The sequence below is a fragment of the Lates calcarifer genome, linkage group LG16_LG22 (assembly GCF_001640805.2).
Source record: "Lates calcarifer isolate ASB-BC8 linkage group LG16_LG22, TLL_Latcal_v3, whole genome shotgun sequence".
In the NCBI taxonomy this organism is placed as follows: Eukaryota; Metazoa; Chordata; class Actinopteri; family Centropomidae; genus Lates; species Lates calcarifer.
This window is the reverse complement of record NC_066848.1, coordinates 4,972,706-4,995,179: the sequence shown is the minus strand read 5'-3', so window position 1 is coordinate 4,995,179 and position 22,474 is coordinate 4,972,706. Positions and strand designations below refer to the sequence as shown.

General features: G+C 41.4%; 1 protein-coding gene across 5 annotated transcripts in view; it reads left to right on the top strand.

Annotated features, from left to right (window-relative positions):
• pde10a (phosphodiesterase 10A) overlaps nt 1–22,474 on the top strand; it is a 52,695-nt gene that overhangs the window by 20,863 nt on the left and 9,358 nt on the right. For 3 of the 5 annotated variants that reach the window (XM_018660097.2, XM_018660096.2, XM_018660102.2), the window contains 9 exons: nt 7,737–7,868; nt 17,175–17,203; nt 18,477–18,600; nt 19,493–19,542; nt 19,637–19,777; nt 20,099–20,254; nt 21,041–21,091; nt 21,620–21,678; nt 21,948–21,999. In XM_018660097.2, coding sequence (XP_018515613.1) covers nt 7,737–7,868; nt 17,175–17,203; nt 18,477–18,600; nt 19,493–19,542; nt 19,637–19,777; nt 20,099–20,254; nt 21,041–21,091; nt 21,620–21,678; nt 21,948–21,999 — 794 coding nt within the window. The remainder of the gene's footprint in view (nt 1–7,736; nt 7,869–17,174; nt 17,204–18,476; nt 18,601–19,492; nt 19,543–19,636; nt 19,778–20,098; nt 20,255–21,040; nt 21,092–21,619; nt 21,679–21,947; nt 22,000–22,474) is intronic. The other 2 variants (XM_018660100.2, XM_018660103.2) reach the window with 1 other exon arrangement.

Genomic DNA, 22,474 nt, shown 5'->3' with positions numbered 1-22,474 from the left:
TCACCCCCTGGTTGCTCATACAGTTCTCAGCAGTGAGTTTGTAACTTCACGTCACAAGAAAATATATATGCATGGGTGTGTTTGGGTGCATTGTTTGTGGATACTTCTGGTCAGTATCAGAGGTCAGTCTGGGTCACGCTTAATGTGATCTCCCAGGCATTTTCAAACCCAATTGGTTGTCGACGAATTGCTTAACTCAGTAAAGAAGGCTGCATTGTCAGGCAGGAAGTGCTCACGCTGGACATTTCCTGTCCCACCACATGCCTTCTCTCTCCACAGTGAGTGTTTCTCTCAGCACTGTCACTGAACATAAAAATACATATAGCTCTGCAATATGAAAATTAAAGCCTGATTGAAATCTGAATGGCTAAATAGTTCCAGACCAGGCTGAGCACATGCCAAATAGTTTCTCTTTGTGATTTGTCTTCAGTGTTTATTTAAACTCTCAGGAAATTCAAGCCAAAGAAAATTAGTTTGTTTGCGGTTTGAACCCTTTTTTATATCAAGATCTGTGCAGGACTGGATAGGTGCCAGGGCACAGTGCGCGATCCGAGCGGGGAAACAGATGACATTTTCCTCAAGGCGTCCGTTGACCCCTCATCAGCTTGTTGTGGGTTGGTATCTTAGGGGATGGGAAAAGGCCACATGCATGTAGATTTCTTTACAACTTGTCCTCGTGTCAGGGCTCATAAAAGAACACGGCAGTGGAGAAGACGCAAGGATCTGTGGTTCTCATTATTGGAGTCCCAATTGGCCCCCTCTGCAGAGCGGCTGCAGAGTTCAGCATCAGTCCAGATGTGGAGCGGGGAACATGACCCTTGATTACTGATGTGGCTCGGGAGGGGTGGGCGGGATCTGAGGCTGTGACTCAGTTGAGGCTCATTATCAGCGGCGTTATTGGCTGTGTGATCTTCCACCTCTGGCTGTCGTGCCGTTTCCTCTCAGTAAGGGAAATGCACAAGAAAGTTTTGAGTCTTGAGTTGAGGGTTGACCTGCAGTGTGTCTTTGACCACACCATTCAGCTGTGAATCAAGGGACATGCCTTATCTACATCTCAGTTTGCCATTTATAGCCCCTACCCTTTACGTCTAATGACCTGGACCATGGAAGTGGAAATAATGCAAATTACATTTCCATGGAAATCTGTGTGTGTGTGTGTTTGTGTGTTAGAGAGAGGTGTGATCTTGCATGTTTGTGCAGTGGTGTTTGTTTTTGCCATGTGGGGGTGTGTCTCTGGAAGTGATGGGCCTGCAGTAAAAGTCCACGGTGAAACAGCGTTTTCTTATTTTGACACCTTTTCACTGACTGGTGTATTGATTTAGCCACACTGGTCACCTCACCCTTGGCTGTTGTGGAATGTGGGGGGTGTGTATATGTGTGTAGTGTTCACCTGTGACACACACAGCCAGCTTCACGGACACAGGCTCAATGAATAAATGAGGTGAACAGTGGAAGAGGAGTCATTTTCATCTTCAGTGTTTGCTCTTTTTTCCTCTTTGCCGCTCACCGAATGTCAGTCTTGGACGCTGCACTTCAGCCCTCCCATAGATAAGATAAGAACCACATGCTCTTCCCACCTCCTGGCAAGGGAGTCCCAGGCGGACCTGCTGACGCACGCACCCCGCAGCAACCCCCACCCCCTTTCCTGCCTCAGCTTCATGTCAGGAGAGTGAAAAGTAGTACCTTGGCAGCTTGCCCTTGACTCCCTGCCAGAAGGAGTGCGCTTCTAGAGAAGTGGTCTTTTCCCTTTTTCTCTCATGTGCATTTTTCATCTATGTGTTGCAGAGGAGGAACATCTTGCTCACTAAACATCGTCACTGCTGGAGTCAGCCTCTGCTGTTGACATTGCCGCTCGACATCGTCTGACAAGAGCACTGAAGACACGTTCTCCTCTGACACACAGATAGTTAACTGCTTCATAGGAAGTACAGATGAGTGATGGAGATGGGTGGAGCTGGTTCTTGCAGTTAACAGCTCTTGAAATGTTCCTCTATCTGTGTGTGTGAACTTATTGTTTCGGTTAAAGCAATACTTTCTTTTAAGAATTTGCAGTATTTCAGGAAAAAAAATCTGTCTTGCAAACTTATCCATTTCTAACCCTGATGCGCCTAAAATATTGGTAACTCAAATGTATACTCCTGGTCTAATTAAGTCACACCTCATCCTCAGCCACAGTAACCACTATCCTGCCAACTGAGTCAATGCCTCATCAACTTTCTCTCAGCTGAGCTGCCATGTTAAACAGCCTGCACACCCATGTTGTGTAATGTCTGTTGCGCCAAACAAGCGTCACCTACCAAACCATTTCCTACCTTAAACTTAATCATCTGTGTCCTCACACCTCAAAGGAGCCATCGTATTTACGGAACGTTAGAAAGACGAAAGATGTTTATCCTTGTGGTTAGCTCATAAACCGCTCACATCACACCGCTGCTCTAAATTTTTTGAATATAATTTTTATTAGATATAATGACATATGAGTAATTATGGTTAGCATGGACGTCTTTTACTTCTGTTACTTCAGCTGAAAATCACAAACACTGCTGCAGTATATGAAAAAATGACACAAAAATGTTATAGATTGCAACATGAATTTCAGAGCTGCCACAAACAGAGTCATTTTGTGCTCCAGTGACAACAGTTTTGGTCATCCATGACTGTAAATGTTTAAAGAGTAACACTAGTCTGACTATACCTGACATCACTGATGAGTGCTCCGTTGCCCCTGTAACCACGCCCAACAATGATGTCATGGTGTACATCTGTACATCATTGCCACAAGGTGAAAAGCTTAACCACTGGAGGTTTAAAATCAAACCATCTGACGACCATCTTTCCACTATTTTCTGCCATTTTATAGACAAAATGATCATTCAGTGAATCAAAAAACTAATTTGACTAATCAATAATATAAAAATCGATGATAGAAAAATTACCATTTCACCTCAGTGAGATCCTGATTGGATTGCTTTGGGTAAGAAGCATATCTTATTATACGTGGGTGAGTTTTTCTCTCATTCCTGACACTCATGTTGAGAAATTAGGATTTTAAAATAAAATCCTTTGTGTTAAAAAGAAGTAAAAGAAGAAGCTGATCAGTGGTCGAAGATATCTGCTGCAATCATCCTCTCCGTGCCTTAGCTCTCAGATGAAGACTGAAGGGATGACGTGAAGCGTGGTGTTGCTTCAAATCAGTGGCAGAGAAAGGCTGTGCAAGCTTAAATCAAACAAAATGTAAATGTCACAGTAAGGACAGAGAGAGAAATGAGGCCTTGCTTCATGGGGGTTCCTTTTCTCTTCCTATTCTCTAAAGAAGCTTCCTCTGAGGCTTTTCCTCTTGTGTGCCATTGATAAACGTCAACCTGCAAAATGTCTTTTTATGACGACTCATCATAACTGACTCTGTGTCAGGTGCTTGCTTCAGTACTTTAAAGCTGCTATGCTAATACAGAGCATGAAAAAAATGTACTCACAGTACATTTTATTATACGATGGAGTGAATTACTTAACAGTTAACAGCATCTCTACAAGCCATTTACTTTTCCATATAAAATCAGAGCATGCCTAATTGATTTCCTTAATAAAAAATGCTCATAAAATTGAATTGGAACTCCCAAAAATTCACTAATTTAAAGCTCTGGATGTTTTGATGCCTGAATTTCCATATTAATACTACAAACTGGTCACCCAAATTGTCTGTGAGCACATTCCCCGTCAAACAGGAGCGTGTTCATATTGATAGACCCAGACAGACGGAGACTAGTTTGGCCTCCCCTTCCCGGTCCCAGGGTGTGGTGTGCTATAGTCAAGATAAGTGTTATGCAACAATACCTCACTGAATGAACTCAGGCTTCAGTTTTTACACAGGAAGCCCAAGTCTGAGTCAGGCACCAAAATCTCTGCCAACACTCATGAACATGCTGCACAACAAACTACTTCCCGCCTATACATTTGTCTGAACAAGCAACTTAATTTGACTAAAACTCATTTAAGCACAGAGGTGGGGAGTAAATGAGTACATTTACTCAAGCACTGTATTTATGCACAGTGTCAAATTACTTACTTTACTTGAGTGTTTTTATTTTATGCTGCACTTCCACTCTACTACTCTACAGTAAATCAGTATCTTACATTAAACTAAACTTAACCCAAGTGTTTTTGTTTGTGACCCCCCACAAAAAGGTAGTGTCAGTGGCATAATATTTCTCAAAAAATGAGAGGAAAGACCCCCATATCATATCTTGCGCCCCAGTTGAGGGAGTCTGACCCTAGTTTGGAACCACTTGAAATAACTAGCTCTATAACTAGAACTGGATCAAGACTTAATATGACAGATCTAAAAAGAACCTGTTAGATGAGGATTTAGAATTCTTTGACGTTGTTATTTTGGTTTGTGTTCGACGTGTCAAACATGTTTCTCTATCATTATGCCTATTAGACTCACATGAAAAGCATTTTGTGCTTATCTTGATGACGCCATTGTCTTCAGCAGCGTTGGCCCATACAGTATATGGTTGGCCCCAGTGGGAAGGAAAATTTCACTGAGGTTTGACAAAATAAAAGAAAAACTCTGGTCAAACCAATGACCAAGCCATTGCTTCTACCACAGCAAACTGTCTCTCTCTCTTTCTCTCTCTCCTGATTGAGTGAGCACATGTGGTTCCCAATGGGGTTAACCATTCTGGACCACAGCATGTGGGACAGATCTGGCTACACCTTTGATTACCCGCCGTAGTTGCAGATGCGGGACACTGACGCATCCCACAGCTCTGAGTGTCACTGTGGTCACATTAGGTTGAGCTGCGGCTCTAAAGACTTCAGAGGGAATCAAAGGGAAAGCCTTTAAGGTCGGCCGAAAGTAGCAGGAATGTTCAGAAAAAAAGTGCTATCAATCACCATCCTGCTGTAATATAGTGGCTGTCGGGTCAAACCAGTCATTCCTCTGGCTTCTTTTTCCAGAGTGCTTTAATAGAGATTGACGATATTTACATTTTTAACTTTTTCCAATAAACACAGATTTCTGACCTGATACAGGTTAAAACATTTAATGTGTCTGGATGCTACCACCGAAGTTTACCTGAACTAACTGTGATGCTTTGAGTAGATACAGGCACGTCTTCATTAGTCATTCACTGAAAGAAATGTTTAAATTCTTTCAACAAAATGTCAAAGTTGTGTAATTTTGATTTGACATTTTCAAATATCTTTGGTCTTACATTTTGAGGAAGTCAACCCTTGAAGGCTTTCCTGTCATGTGCGCTGTCTTCCGTTAATGCATCATGATCTTGTATTACATTGTCATATGTCTTCCCCATAAGCATTCAATTACACCATCAAGATAAGATAGTTTTAAAGGATAAGTGTGGTGATAGTCTGATATAGGTTATTGCCCTGTGCAGCAGAGCACCATTGTTGATCAAACACTAATAAATGCATTGAGCCACACTGGGTAGCATGTTTTGTCATTACAATGAACACAGGCACTGTACTTTATTTTGAGTCACTCCCCAGAAACACTGTCTTGCTGCCTAATCACTAGTGCAACAAATGTGTATTAATCCACAGCCGAAAATAGTCCCCAACAAATGCACTATTTACTCTAGTTTGAAAAATGTTTGATTAAAACACTTAACTTATACTGATTAGCTGACAGATATACTGTATTGTGCTCCCCTCTCTTTATGATGTCAGTAAAACATTATTTTTAGTCATACCATTACCATTGCCATTTAGTCCATTTAGATTATGGGTTGAGTTAAGCATCAGAAATAAACAGTAGCTGTTCTGGAGAGCCATGGCTTGCTTCAGAAACTTATCACAGTTTTTGCTGGTGTGGATTAATAATTTCAAGCACAGGGATGTACCCAGGACTCCATTTTATTAACCACTATATACCCACTGCAAAATTCTTATCACTGCTGTCTGTTTTTGCCCGTTGGAAATAGGACATTTGACTATTTTTGTTCATGTGCACACATATGATTGCTAAATCATTTTCAGAGCCCATCAACACAAAACTTGTATTCATAAATTCATACAGCCTCTTTGTTTTTTCTTTTTTTGTGGTGTCACTAATCACAGTGCCTTCTTTGTGTGTCAAATAGGACAAAGTTGTAAGGGTCTTTTGCAGTGCTCCCATTTTTACTCCTCTCTGTGTGTCTTTCTGTCCCCTGCAGCTCCCTTCACCCCCCTCCTTAACTTTCTCTCATTTATTAAGCCGTATTCTGCCGATGTGCGTCAGAGCTGGCTGGGAGTCTCGTGAGGCGTTCCGCTCCTGAAGAGCTGTGTCTCGTGTCTGGACAGCGTCAGACCGCAGCGTCCTCCACCCCCCAAACGTACCCCCACCTCTGTTTGCCTTATTTGCCTGCAACCACAAGCCTGCTTAACCCACACACACACACTGAGCAGATGATCCATCGTAACCGAAGATCAAATGATCTGTTCTGGGGGAATAAATCAAAGGTCGTAGGTAGCTGCCAAGACTGTTTACCAGAGTCAGGAGCACTTTGATTCTAAAATTAAATTAAATTCAACCATGTAAAGATTCTTCCTAAAATGAAAGTTTTAAACACTTTTTACTGACATACAACAGGTTACCTGCAGCTGAAGTGGATGCTTCTATCTCCTGCATCTGGTCTTATTTTGTCATCTGGCACAACAGTCGAGTGTGTGCCACCCTTCACGTACTATTCTGTTGTCCACAAGTGTCTGTAGCCATTCACTACCCTGATATCATACAGGATTTCAGACAGACGACCCACTTAGTAATATTTTCATGCCGTGTGTGTGTGTGTGTCTGACGGCAGAACACATGCTTTCCAGCTGCATGTCCTCCTGTGATTCATACTTCAAGGGAGTCTACACAGATGCTGCTGATAACCAGACATTTCGTGAGAGAGCAGTATAAAAATGATCAGGGCTGTCTGAATACAACGGCCGTCTTTTCTACTGTTATCTGACGCATACAATTACTGTGTACCATATGGTAACATGTAAATGCAGCACTGCCATAAGATTTGTTTTCCTTTTCAGGAATTATTACTTTTGGTTGCATTGTATGTAAGTGCTAAGTTCACAGTCCCCGTGATGAGATGACGTCTCATGGCTGAATGTAGACAGTTACAAGTCTTTGTTTTAGACACACGCTCCATTTGCGTGAGTGACCTAAACATGATGGTTTCCTAGTGCATCATGACGGCCTCTCAGACGCCAGCGGGTATATTAAAAACAACTTTCCCTCAACGATGGTCTGGCAAATGGCTTTTTTCCCTGACAACAAAGACAGTAAACAGCAGCACTTAGCGAGCTCTCAAGAACCTAATTGCCTATTAAGCACAATCGAGTCCTCCTTTATCCTGCTACCTCTGTTGGGGGCTCCAGTCCCTGGAGACACAGCTTTACAGTAAACATAAGTGAGCTAGCCTGGCTATCTGAGAGCTTTAGCCAGAAAATAGGCACTGCTGCCGAGCTCACCTCACAGTAAAGAGAAAGAGAGATGACCTTCTGCTGTTTCTAGCCTGTGGATTTGTTTGGGTGGCTGTCGGGAACACTGTGGGCCAGAGTGAGACATTATTTCCATCCTCTTATATCTTATATTTCTCTCCTCCACACTTTTCTACAATTTCCATGATTTTGTGCAACATCTCCCAGAGTCTCTTTTTTTTACGTTTTGCTTAGTCATGGATAAAGTTGTGTAGTGCATGAACTAAAAGGCGTTTTGTTTCTGTTCTCTTCAGGCTTGACAGATGAAAAAGTGAAGGCCTACCTCTCGCTGCACCCGCAGATGCTGGATGACTTTGTGTTGGAGAGTGTGAGTGCAGAGACGTTGGACAGATGGCTGAAGAGGAAGACCAGCAGCAGGCCTGCAGGTATACCCACTCCCACGCATGCACACATACACACACACACAGGGACAAACATGGAAACACACAAATACTGCAGCTCTCTGGATCAGTGTGACATAATGATTGGATCAGGGGATTTCAGTGTATTGACGCAGAGTTGTAATTTCTGTAATATTTTGATTTGGCTAAATGTTTGTACTTTTTAGCTCACATAATCCCATACGAGTTCCTGACTAGTCAACCACAAATACAGGCTGCCCTGAATATCTGCAGCCACGTCAATCTCTTGCTTTTATTGCGCTGAAAAACTAAAACCTTTTCTCTTAAAGACCAAAGGATAACTGGAGCCGAGACAGAGTGTGCCTCTGCGGGTTCCATTTATTATCCCGGCCATTTGCAGTACAAATCACTCATCTTCACATATGTTTCCTTTAATCGTCAGTGTGTGTGATAGACAGACGAAAGGGAGAGGGAATGGGCTTGTTGGGTGTTTTCGGGTCATTAGATGTGTTTGAGCGGGCCGAGCTGAGTCTGTGCCGTGCACTCCACACACAGCGGACTGTTTCTCAGACCAACCGCATCCATCAAGGGCCCACAGGGCTGGCACTCTGCCCAGTCGAGCTGCTGACGTCAGAGGCGACCTCCAGAGACATGCAGCCGGCTGAAGGGGGGCCCAGGGGAGGGGCGGGGATGGTGGTGGTGGTGGTGAGGGGCTGTGCTGGCTCAGGGTGTGGGTGTGTTGCAGTGAAGGGGGAAGCTGGCGGAGGATGGATTTGTCACATTTTGGAGCTGCTTTCTACATGAGGTCTGCAGACAGTAGTGTTTATTGCTGCCGTGCAGAGACTTTGGTCTCTCAGGTCTGATCCTGCAATTTGAAACAGTCTCCTGTGTACAGTATATACGTGTGTCTGTGTGTGTTTAGGTTGACAGGTAGAAACAGAGGCCCTAATCATTCTTGTTGGCGCCAAGTGGGAATAACTAATTTCTCCCATGTAGTTCAGGTCAGAGCAGATGAAGCCTGTGCAAGGCAGAACACTGATTGACAAAACTCACAGAGCAAAAGAATTTAGGCTCATGTGTTTGTTTCTTTGCTTGTGTTTGATTGGTTTTCAGTTATCATGAGTCATGAAACTAAATTCCCACAGTGCAAAGGTCATGTTTTTTCCCATGCTCAACAATATAAAGAACCATTTTGTTTACTAGAAATTACACATACTTACCATGACTGCTGGCTGTTTTTTCAAAGCATGTTTTAGTCTGTAAGATTTTTTCTTAGTGTTAACCTCACTTCTATTCAGCCACTGGTTTCCATTTATATCTGTGTAGTAGGAAAATCAGCTTGCAGGTACTTGAAACCTGCTTTAATCAGGCAGCCAATCACAGCGAACATAGTCAAAGTTATCATTGTACAGAAAACCAGATAGAAGTGCTGATTGATTTGAAAATTATGTGCTGCATTAGTGCACATTCGTAACATAAGTTTGACAAAAAAACTAAAGCAGACATGACGTTCATTATGATGGATCACACGTTTCAAAAACAGGTTTCAAATTTCAAAGTCGATTCTCATGTTGTCCAGTAAAGCATGCTAACCACTGACTGCCCGGAAGACAGAAAAAACTGTCTAGAGTGCTAGGACATGCTTTTCAAAGTGGTCAACAGTCATACAAACAAAATTACTGGTCCCCTAATATGTGTAAAGCTCCTGGTTAGATGGTTGCCCGTATCAATTTGTTGGATGAGGAAATACAGTGGAGGACCAGAGGCAGGCTTTATTTTGGCAACAGAAAGTTACTGAACTGAAACAGAAGCAAAATCTTTTTTCAGGGACATACTGTATCTTCTACTGTGTTTAAACGAAGAGAAACTTTATTTTGCTAATTTTCAGAATTTGCCCCCTGCATACTATATATTTCTCTCCAAAAATTCCTGTCAGTGAATCACTGACCATATTAGAAAGATAATAGGGGAGAGAGATGTGGGGACCACCAAGACGTTCCTATTTCTTAGATTTTAATTGTGTTAGATTTGGGAGTGTACCCGCACCTCATCTCTGCATGAGGTGAGGAGTTCCAGGCTCCTTGCTGCAACACCCAAATATTCAATTGAACTGTCAGCAGTCAAGCTGTATTGTGTATAATAACAGCACCAGGTTTTGACAAGGGAGAAGTAGTAGATGTATCCGTTTTGATCCATTTTTGGGGGAGCGAGTTAAATTGTCCATTAAGTCAGACAGTGATATGGGAGTTACCCCTCTGGGATTTATTCTAAATAAACAAGGTTATATTTATATTCAATTTATAAAAACTACTTTTTATTTAAATAAAACATTGTTTATATCCTTGTAGTCTACAAATACTTTGAGTGTCATCCGTTTATTTAAAAAAGTTTTGATTCTCATGTAAAATATTATGGAAATGACTTTGCATGTGTATTCTGTCTTGACCACCTGAGACTCACACTTGCTTAGTTAACCACATTGTTAAAATACATTACAAAGTGCCGGTATTGAACAATATTCAGCCCCTAGCTCGGTGCAGTTGGGCTCTTGAGCTGTGCGAGAGGCGACCAGGCCCACAGTGAAAACATCAGTAATCAGCCTGACAGCTCTCTCATTATGCCTCATGTCTCTCTCTGGGTTGATCTTTACATCACGTCAGTAGTATCACTCTGAGTCCACTTCCTCTGTTAGACCACTGTGAGCAGACACTTGGGCACCACTCTGAAGCCTCTCAGCATCTCTCTTTCAGTGGCTGTATCCACTCAAATGACAAGCACTGTCTAATTTCTGGTTCATCACACAGGCTGAATGGTCACTGTGTTGGGATGATGGCTGGAATTTGACTTGCAGATATATTTGACACATGTATGTATTTAATGTCCATTTTTGTAGTGAAACTTTTTTAGAGATCAGATTTTTTAAAATTCTTTTTATGAGTGCAACAGCAGCACAACCTGTCATCATGTGATCGTCACTGATAACCACTGCTTCCTGGAAGCCATCCCTGCAGCCAGTCCCGTTCTCACTTATCATGTGATGGACAACATTGGATTACATAAATCAGTTTGTCTGTACACGTACACTCATCCGTGTGTGAGTGTGTGTTTTTGCAAAGGTTGTGTTACAGCCTGTAATTCCAGAAAAAGCCCTTTGCATTTGCACATTTGTTATTGCAGTGTGGTAATATTAAAAATGTGCCTTGTCATCATAACTGAATTAGAGTTTTTTGTGTCTTTTTCTTGCTGCTTTTTTCTTGTTGTTTAGTGCTTGTATTTATGTATCAAGATGAGGCTTCAGCTTTCAAGTGAGATCTCGGTCTGTCCTAAAAGTTACAGAGCAGATCAATCTTACAGCAGCCTGTCACTATACATAGTGAGCAGAACACGATTTCTCAGAATCCCTGCTGATGTCATTTCAACCATCACACCTCTCTTGACCACTGTCCCACTGCAATGTTTACTTCACACCACACGCTGCTGTGGGGTAATTAATAAATCCCAAACCCTCCGCTGCTCCCATCCAGTGGCCCCTCGTTACTCATCTGTGCCTTCTGCAATGCACACACACTCACACACAGACACACAGTGTATATATAACAACTGTCGTTCAGTCAGGTCTGCACAACGCTTTTTAGCTCTGAAATTTCTGCTCGCACAAGTAAAGGATAGTCTGCAGCATGTTTGCTCTGATATTAACAGTGCACATGCTATTTTTTTGCATTTTTGTCACTGGAGTTTTTACCACTTCTGTATTTTGTTCATATCCTCATCATATATTTCCTCATTTCCCTCATTTCCAGTTCAGATCCGGTATAATCTGTCAAAATTAAATTATATCTGAATTTGGACTGGAACATTTTTCAGATTATTAATTTAATTGCTAAAATGTGAGTGTTAGTGAAAAATGACCATTTCATGTTTCCATAGCGCACATCATAGCTCACATTTGAGAGGCTGCAAAAAGATGATTGAAATTTTCGGCTGATAAGAACCAAATTTTCTGTCGACTACTCACTTCACCACCAATGTGAACAAAATCTGTCAGTATTCATGATGAGAACATCATTCACAATGTTGAATATCCCTGACAAACAGGACTGCCTGTCTGATTAGAATTAGTGGACTTTATGGAAGATGTGAAGTCTCCAGTCTCTTTCTGGCCTGGACTCCAGAGGGCAAGAGTTGGGCCAAGCTGTTAAGCAGCTGATACTGTTTCTCAGATGTGTTTGGACGGTAGTCGCAAGTAGACAAAGATTGGCTTGTGTAGCAGAAACTCACCACCCCACCACTGTGATAAGAGAGCTGTCTCACCTGCAGGGCTTTTTATCAGAGGGGAGAAGGAGGCCCCCTATGCAGTGCTTAGTGGGTGCAGCTTAAAACGGCTTAAAAACGGCTTAAAAAGAAGTGTGGTTTCAAATGACTGTATATGCTGTATATACTGTAAATTAGTCTCATTAGGATCTCAGTTTCTATTTAAAAGATATTTATAGATAGTATTAATAGTAAAAAAAAAAAAAAAGCCAGTGGAAGATGGGTGTGTAGGTGAAGAGAGCAGAGAGCATGGCTGAGAAGAAGAGGAACACTGCTGCTTTTGGCAGCTGCACATCTTCCATGGAGCAGGTCGATGCAGGACGAGCACTAGGTCGACACATATTGACCGCTGAGTCACTGCTAGCTGACCGTCCTGTGGGAGACTGTGTATCTGTGGCGGCAGATCAATAAAGCACCCATCAGGTATCGTGCACAGTAGACCCAGTTGACTGAGGGATTTTTCCTGGGTGAAAGGCCTCAGCTCAGGGTTACTGATGTCTTCTGGGTGCTTCTTCAAATCATTTATCACCACATCTCATCAAACAGTTGACCAGAGACCTTTGTGCTTATATGTGAACTGTATTGTGCACATACCTGGATAAAGAGTTGTGTCTCTTATTTGGTTTTGAGAAATCATCAGAAAGACTTATAAATCTGTATGATTATAGCAAAATTATAATCCAGATTATTTAGCCTTAACATTTTTTAAAATTCTTATTATGTACTTTACCTTAAACCATTTAAAGTGTTCTTCACTTTTTTCTGTGCAATATTTATGACAATATGTTATCAGTTTATCACTTCATCAAATGATCAAGTATTTATCAAAGTAACAGCAGTAGAACCCAGGAAGAATTCCACAACAACTAATGGTTGTCCTGTGTTTTTTGTTTGGTTTCATTACACACCATGAAATCAATATATGAAAAGGTTTCACACAGATACTCTTGTGTGGTGTGAAAAGGCTTTCACCATCTTGCTGTTATAGTGGTGATGGAACTGGAATAAAATTTCAGATCCAGTCTCAGGAGAGGGTTTTCTCCTGTCTGATGTCACTCTGATCCATTTGTTTTTCCAAAAATGGCCTGTGAGAGGGGTTTCTCTTTCAAGCTATAGCTGCTCCTCTGTTTTAACTGTTACATTGGTGCAAGATGCACATTCAAATTCTTGCTCTTGAGCAATACAAACAACCAATGTACCACAACAGAACAAAAAGAATTCCAATAGTATGCATAAAAAACATTAAATTGTGAATAATGACTAACTGCAATAACCATACAGCCCACTCAGTCTGTAAACAAAGCATGTTGTTATTAACATTTTGTGTAGGATTGTAGCCATAAACAGAAACAGGATGTGTACTGTATGTACTGGATGAACAGTACTGCACATGTTGACCTTATAATCATAATCTTCAGAGCACTGGTTTGCAAGGCAGAGTAACATGTATTCAGAACTGATACCTGCAGATTTAAAGCTGTACATCTCAGCTCTGCACACCTGAAAAACCTTTTGACTGAGGCTGTTCAGGTTCAGGAAAAGTTTGAAGGGAATGATAAAGTTACTAGAAGAGGTCTGTTCAACCTCTGCTGGGTTTGCTAGACAGTTGTGTTTAGTGTTCGGTGAGCTGGCAGTACATTTTCTAAGAACATGTCGGCCCTCTCCTTCTGTGTTTACTAAAAGCACAGCAGGTCTCTGAAAATATGGGGTGGCATTAGAACAGGCTACTGGTCTCTGTCCCTGTGCTGGTGGCTGACCACATCATATGGTGATAAAACATACACACACACCCGTGTACACATTCCTTCCCTCTCAGCCCCAGGGGTAGGTGTATCATGAGTATTAATCCCCTGACACATACCTGATGAAACAAAGATGATATTGTTGCAAAGTGGGACAGACACAGTGTCAGTTTTATATAGTCTATTTTATGTTAAAGTGCTGGCTGTGAAAGGGAGCACACCACACATTTGCTTACTCATACAAACATACAATGCAGTATTTTCAAGTTATGTTTTTTTCTGGTTTGTAGGAAAACCATGAATACGAGAGTCCACCTGCTGAATATGTGCCTGTTCGCTTAAAAGAAACTGCTGGAACTTGTCCAACCAGGCAACTAGTTCAGCATACCAGATTTAAAGGGCACTTGTTTTTGTATCTCTGGCACAGGAAGTTTCTGTATTTACAGATTTACCTTACAGGGTATTGCTTGCAAATACAAGAGCTTCCTGTTATTTTTTGGCCTCTGAGATATTTTCAGTGTCAGAGGACACAATAGTCAGCGCTCAACCTGTGGTTCCACTGGGACTGCTGCACTTGAGATGCCGGCAGAGGTGGTTTGCCAGGCTGTAATTGGACCTGCAACGCCACAAACACTGCCTGGTGACCATTTCCTCCAAGAGGGACTTTGAGTATTGGGGGAACCCACAAGGCCTGACTAGGGGAATACCTCTGGGTATAGGGAGGTTCTTATGTATTTTTGAGTGATAGAGTTTAAATATTAATAATAGTATTTGTGCAATATGTGATTTATGGAAAACATGTGCTTTTCTGTGTGTAAAACAAGAGTTTAAATTACCAGTTTGGTTTTAGAATCATTTAATTTTACACAAAGAATTTTAATAACAAGATAACAACGTTTGGTCATATCATCACCATTCTTTTTACTGATATGATTTGTTGGCCATGCCAGGTCATATCAGTGTTGCTGGAGCCATTGGCTCTGCAACACTTTACAACAGTGTTAGGTGGCAATGACGTGTTGGTGAGAACCAGCAACCACACCAACAGGCAGGGTTGTGAAAACCACCTCCCTCTGTAAAAAAGCCCAAAATCTAACTTATATACTATAATGACAGCATGTTAGAATTTTTTCTGTAGTTTCTGTACCTGTTTACCTGAGTGTTTTTTTCTTCTTGCATTTGGTTTTTAACTTTAAGTCCTGACCTATCCTCTTCCTCCTCTCCCCCGAGTGCTCCTCCTGCATATGAGGAGTGAAAGGTTGGGGTGGCACTGCTGCCTGTCCCTGCAACATCCAAGTGGGTGACGGAGACCTGAGAGCTGAGAGTTCAGGTCATGGAAGGAAAAAAAATCTTTCAGTACTGCTGATAGCTCGCAGTTACTAGGACATCTGCTCACATTGCTTTTGTTATCAAGCACCACAGACACTGACACACTGTACATACTATACACTATAAATTAAATAATCTGGAGTAACAGTCCAAACGTGGAAAGAGCATAACATTTCCTGGTATGTTTTTGTATAGTTTTTTTCTTCATCTTATAGTTAAACCAGGTTTATTTACACAGACCTCTGTCTCAAGCATCAGATATCATTCACTACACTACATCATAGACCACATTACATCATACTCTATACAAATCAAATTGATAATGTAACTGTAATTTGTCTGTCATCTATATTAACTGTAAATGGTGTTTCCTGTTGCACACAGTTCATGGGGAGAATTAAGGGCATGACTAGGTTGTTTTCTTTCTTTCTCTCCGTCCTTCTGTCTTTCTTGTTAAGCTGAATTCAGTACAATAATCAGTGGATACATGACTATGTGTTCGAAACAAACGCAGACAACTCTCTGACAGACAATGCTGTAAAATTTGTTGTTCAGGGGTCGATGTCCAGATACTCTTGGTCTCTGACAAAAGTTGTATTTTTCCTTTTTTTCAAAGGGGTTTGAAGTCTTTTTCAAATGCATCTCTCTGTCCTCTGATTGACGTCATTCCCGGCCAGGGGTTCACTCTAAAATAGCTCTCATGGCTAAGTTAGGAAACTCATAGCACACTGGAGGAATGTTTAAAACAACAAACAATGTAGCTGGCTGTAATTTCTGTCTTCACATGTACAAAGAGGTTTGTTTCAAAAGAGGACCAACTCGAGTCAGCACTTCGGTAGATGCTTCTAAAATCTGCCCGGCTTTTTGCATGGTTTGATCACATGAAAAGTTATCAAAGAGATCTGAGCAGTTACTGTTCTCGTGTGCTGTTGACCCATGTGTAATGAAGAACTGCTTGAGCTGTGTGAATGCCTGGTTTTATTTTCATCCCAAGTAGCACTCCCAGACCCACTCCCAGACTATAAGTCCAGAAACTGTTATGATTGGCTGAAGCTTTCATTATTATCACATACTTCATTGTCTACATCCAAAGACAATAGTCGTATGTCTTCTGTCTCTCCAACAGTCTGAAATCACACCAGGAATTTGCACTCGAGGCCACAAAATTTTGCACTTGTCAAGTTAAATTAATACCTCTCTTAATTCTGTTTTAAAAGGAACATAATTTAAGCAAATGTCTCCCGGCATCAAAAGTAGATGAAATATTCATTCATAACTTATACATAATGTGTATTAATGTTTAGAATCCTGCGTATTTAATACATTAACTCATTTACCATTTACCTGACTACTGTTGTTAGGACAACATATGGTTTAGCTTACTTGCTGCTTGTAGTACTGTGTCTTTGTAGTCCAATGTTGTACAAATCCACTGCAGAGTATACACCCAACCTTCAAACATCCAGGCCAGATTTCTGTGTTGCTCACTCACAATAGTTTTCAGCTTTTTAATGCAGACAAATGGGTGGATGTGTTTACCCTTTTTCTGCAATGACGGTCTTCACTTTTCCATCGTTACACAGACTTGGCATTTACCATTAATAAAGTATTGTGCTCAGTAGAAGAGTTCTGATGTGTGCAGACTGGTAGTTACTGAAGAAAAGCTGCTGCTTGTCATACCAGAGCAATGGCGATGGCAAAATTCCTGACTACAGAAGGATGTGTTTAATTGCTTGTGAATTTTTACATTTATTTTCTATTTTGTCTTTAAAAGGTTTTATTGTCTTGCTGTAAGCGATCTACTTCCTTTGAAACTAGCTGACTAGCTAAGATGGCATGGCAAAGAAAAAGTCTTAAGTTTTGATTCTTTCATCCACCTGTCAAGAAGATCAGATCAGATCTTAAAATAGAATCTAATTTTTATTGTGTGTGATTTTTCTCTTTACAGATGACACATCAGCTAAAGAAGTCAGCAGGGTAGGTTTTTTGCTTAATTTTATGTGTATATATTTTTGTGCCACGTTACATGAAGCTTCACCTTACAGTTTCACACATATTTTTTATATTACTCTGCCCCCTAATTTCCAAAGCTAACATTACTGACTAATTGAGTTCATACTCAGGAATGGACACTATGTTTGAACTAATTCAAGAACAGCACAGAACTCAATACTGTCCTTCAATAACGGCAAAAATGTCCTAGTGTGCTTAATTAAGATGCAAATGAACTACACACACTTAGACAACTGTTTTGTTTGTCCTTGTTCTTGACTTTCTTTAGAACAGCACCTTTGTGACTTTGTCTCATTGGCTTGAAAAATATAAAAGGCACGAAATCGTTCACATACCTCCTGTGCAGACTTTGAGATGTAGCACAGTAGTGACGCTTTTGATGTTAATATTTGTGTTATCCAGAAAAGGTCAGGTTCTGCGAGTGTTGAGGTTCAAAACAAATAGATAGTTAATGAGAAAAAATATGAATATTTCGCTGCATGTGCACTCGCCACGTGAGTTGGCAGGAAAGTTATGGGAAAGAGTAGATCCTCTGTGTTCACACCTTTTGTCAGCTCTACACCATCACACTCATATGAGGCCAGGTGTCAGCGCCCGCAGCAGTGCCCTAGAGTTGGATAGAAGGGACTTCACACACATACACACAGAAAAAAAAACAAAAAACGAGGGCCACTCGACCCCTCAGTGCGTCATCTATACGTCTGTGCAAACAGGATGTGGGAGGATAGAAGGCGTCCCGTGGGGGAGGCTTTCTAGTGCGCCACTCTCCCTGCCGTCCTGTCCTCACCCTCTCTGCAGGTGCAGAAATAGACGGCTCTCTGGCCTCATACAAGGCAGGAGGTCCTGTCTCTTACATAACCACACTTCTAAGCTGAGGCTGAGCATCAGAGCTTGCCAGGGCTCTAATCAGAGCTGCGGGGCTCCGGTGGCCCCCTCTTGGGACTACTGGGGGATCCCTGGGCTACAATGCAGCAGTTAAGGGGAGTGTACGGGCGGGCAGGAGGGTAACGTTGTGATGAATGGCTTTGTCTTTGTGAATGGCAGGAAGATAATCCCCTTTAATGCATAAAAATTATTCAGTTCTTGCTATTTGAGTTAGTAGCTATCTGCTGAAGTAATATTAGACTGGATGCAGTACAGAATGCAGGTTGTCGTAGCACTTGCTGAATTTTGAAATTCAAGCTCAGTATTTATATGAGACTGTGGAGTTGCAATTTTCTGTGTGTCTTGTGTCCAGCAGTACCAGGACACAAATATGCAGGGTGTGGTGTACGAACTCAACAGCTACATGGAGCAGCGCCTGGACACTGGAGGAGACAACAAACTCCTGCTCTATGAGTTGTGCAACATCATCAAAACAGGTAAAAGGGGGACTCATCCATATGATTGATCCCCTCAGCTTCAGTTCATGTCACACTGATGCCACAACCCAAAAGTAATACTGACAGCACACATTTGTTGCAGAAAAAATCCTACTTGATTATGATAAACTGTTTGTATAAACATCTTCCTGTGAGTTTGGGGTCAGATTTTCTCAATACATTTTGTAGCATCTTAAAAGAGAAGGAGTATGATTTTCCTCTTAGTAATCTTCACGCACATAACCCATACAGCAAACCAAATAGCTCCAGTTTGTGAGGTTCTTCCTCAGACTACAGATAAATGCAGAGTTAAGATGGCGATTCTGCATTTATCAGTAGTCTAAAGAACAGGCTTGTGCTCGAAACGTCTCAACAGCAAATCAAATCCTTTTAACTGGAGCTATTTGGTGTGCAGATCTATCCACTTTCAACTACAAATAAACCAAATCTAACCAAACCACAAAAGGATCAGTTCACCCAAACCACTCTACTCATTAACTTCTTGATCATCTGTGTATTCACTGATGCTCCACCAGTCTCTCTGTTGTCACACTGTATGATAACATGACCTATATATCAGTCTGAAATGGGACTGGAGAGGAGGACTGGGAATGAGATGAACTGGATGGCAGACAAAGCCCTCGGTCAGAGTGCCCTTGTTGTTATGTGGGACATTGTTAACAGATTGTTATTAGATTGAAACTGGACTGTTGTCTCCTTGCCACACTTTCCCACTCAGGTATACCTGCCATTTGCTGTTGGACATATCTATGTGAAATAATACAGCATGGACGCACAATGACAGCTAATGTCAGTTGTTACTGGACTGTCTAACTGTATTTAAGCTGCATGCACTGCACGCCTGTGACCTGTGTGTCTCATGTTTATACAGCAACGAAAGCTGATGGATTTGCACTTTACTTCTTGGGAGAATGCAACAATGTAAGTGCAGAGGACTTTTGCTGGATACATTGTGTACAATAATGCAGTTGTGTGCATGTATTTGACATTTGTTCTTGTTTATGCTTCTCAATAGAGTTTATGTTTGTTCACTCCAACGGGGGCCAAGGATGGCCCTCCAAGCCTCATCCCCTCCGGCCCCATCGCATTTGGGACAACCATTGCCGCTCATGTTGCCAAAACTCGCAAAACACTGCTAGTAGAGGACATCATGGGGGTAAGACTCTTTTCTTTCATTACCCATCACAGGAATCTTAACGTTTTACTGCATGGCTGTGAGGTTCAATTACAGATATCTTTATGCCCTCTATATACAATTTCAATTTGAATTTATGGAGGAGTTATAATACAGTAGCGATAATGATGGGAGATTTTTCCTGGTAGAGCACAGTCTTCTCATTCACACCTCACACTTGGAACAGGAGGAGGTGTCCAAGGAAAATCTGGTATCCGGTGATACACGAGCTACACTGACCTCCTTTGTTAAACTCCTGTGCAGTTCAGGTGATGTTCATCTTCACTGACCTCTGCGTTGCAGGACGAGCGCTTCCCCGACGGCACAGGGCAGGACTCAGGGATCCATGTTCACTCTGTCCTGTGCCTCCCCATCCTCACTGCCATCGGGGACCTCATTGCCATCCTGGAGCTGCATCGGCACTGGGGCAAGGAGCCCTTCAACCTCAGCCACCAGGAGGTCAGTCTGACCCAGACAAAACACACCAAGAGTGGGAGACTGGAGCAAGGCTCACAGAACTACAGTTAGCCTGGTATTCACCTTAATCTGGATCTGTTTAAGATCTCTATTAGCTTTGTGGGGTTCAGCTGGAAAATATGTCTTTTTATCTCCAAGGACTTTCTTCTAGATGCTAATGAAATACATTCAGCATCTTATATATTTTAGCATTTTTGGTCATTTTTGTCAAATCTCAAGGAGGTGTCACAGTAAATCAGTTTAATATTCAGAGGCAGGTAGTGGGTGGCAACATGTTTATCAAAGTTTATTCGCTTAAAACAGGTGTAGAAAAAGAAGTGGATGACTGAACCAAAACATGAATCTTACAGGTTGTAAAACCAAAACAGTGAGCTAAAAGAAGCTAAAATACTTTGTTGGGCTGAGCTGTGTTATAGTTCTCTGTGGGTTGGTCACTTAGAACGACCCCTTTAACGTCACACATTTGACCCATTTTTCATATAAAAATATCTCTTTCTGCAGTTTTGCATCGCTTACATTTTAAGCCATAATAGCAAACATGCAGATGCAGCAGTGTTACAGGTGTAAGTTGTGAATCTGTAGGCCGACTGACTCTTCTGTGATTATGAGACCCCCTGATGTGCAGAGCAGATAATTATGTTGAGTTATACAAACGAGGAAATGTGATAAGAACAGATTAAACCTGGAAAATGTGCGATAACTTGTGTAAACTATGATACATTATTTTCTCTGCAGTTCTTTGGAAATAAGCTTCACTTTCTTTTTCAGGTTGCAACAGCTAATTTAGCGTGGGCGTCAGTTGCCATTCATCAAGTACAGGTGAGCAAATTTCCACAGACGACTGGTCTGAATTTTGAAACTCCATATTGTGGCAGATATGCTGCACTGTAACACTTCACTAAAGACTTGTCTGGAAACAAGGTGAAGCCTGCCCGTTCCACTTATTATGATCTTGGGTGACTTTGTTTGTTCTGGTTCAGCACTGGTGTTTTTAATGGGGAAATCCACTGTGTACAGGAACTGGGTTGTCACTCGGCCCAGTCCAATCAACTAAGCCGTAGATTTAACAAACAGCTCCCCGAGGACGTCATTATGCCCCAGTGCTGTTTTTATATGAACAGATAGCATAACACCTCAGAGAAGCAGCGTCCCACTGCAGCACTGTTAGATCTCACTGCAAAACACTCTGTTGTTACTGAAACTCATGAAGGTGGCCCACAGCCAAGTGTGTACAGCAAGTCAGTTTGTTTACAGTACATGCAGTGACCTATGTGTTCTGTGGGAAAAGTTTAATAAGTTTATGTGACGGGTCATGACCTTTTTTTTTTTTTTTTTTTTGGTTTCTAGGTGTGCAGAGGCCTCGCCAAACAGACTGAGCTCAATGACTTCCTACTAGACGTGTCAAAGTAAGAGCTGCTGGTGGGACAGTTCACACTAAATTAATGCTGATGAAAACCTTTTAAAAGTGTATTTACATCATGTTCTTATTTTAAAGTGAGTTAGTTTTTAATCTTTTCTCTTGTCAGGTCCAAGGTTAAATAAAACTTTTTTGCTCACAAAATAGAAAAGAATTACTGCATTTTGGGCAACTTAGCTTTCATGTCTTGAATGTGAACGTCATCAGAGCTTCCCATTTGTCAAACATCTCAATGCGCCATTTCTTCTTTTCGCACAGAACATACTTTGATAACATTGTGGCAATAGATTCTCTACTTGAACATATTATGGTGAGTGTGATTTCTGCAAGTATGTGTTCATTCACATTGTCTTCAAGGCTACACATCCTGGGAGTGTGTGTTAGGTTATGTGTGTTAAAGAGTAGTAATCCTGCTGTAATGCAGATACACACAGGCCATCTCGTTACCTGTGGAGCATTGCTAATATTTCCTTACAGTACATGCTTGTTGGTATTAATAATACTAATTTTACCTCTTGTTATTCATTATTAATATAATAAATACATACTTAGATACATGTTTAGACTTGGCTCAGCCTAAAATAGGCAAGTTTTTTCAGCTAATTTGCAGATCTACAACAGATGTGATTTGGATGCGTAAAACATGATTTTCCTGTTTCTTCTACTAAAACCCACCTCTCTGTTTGTATGTATTTTGTTGCCTTGTGACTGTTGTGTCATCTCAGGTCATTCAAGTCATCTGGTTCAAACCCTGAAATGAACTGGAATGACCTGTAGTTATACTG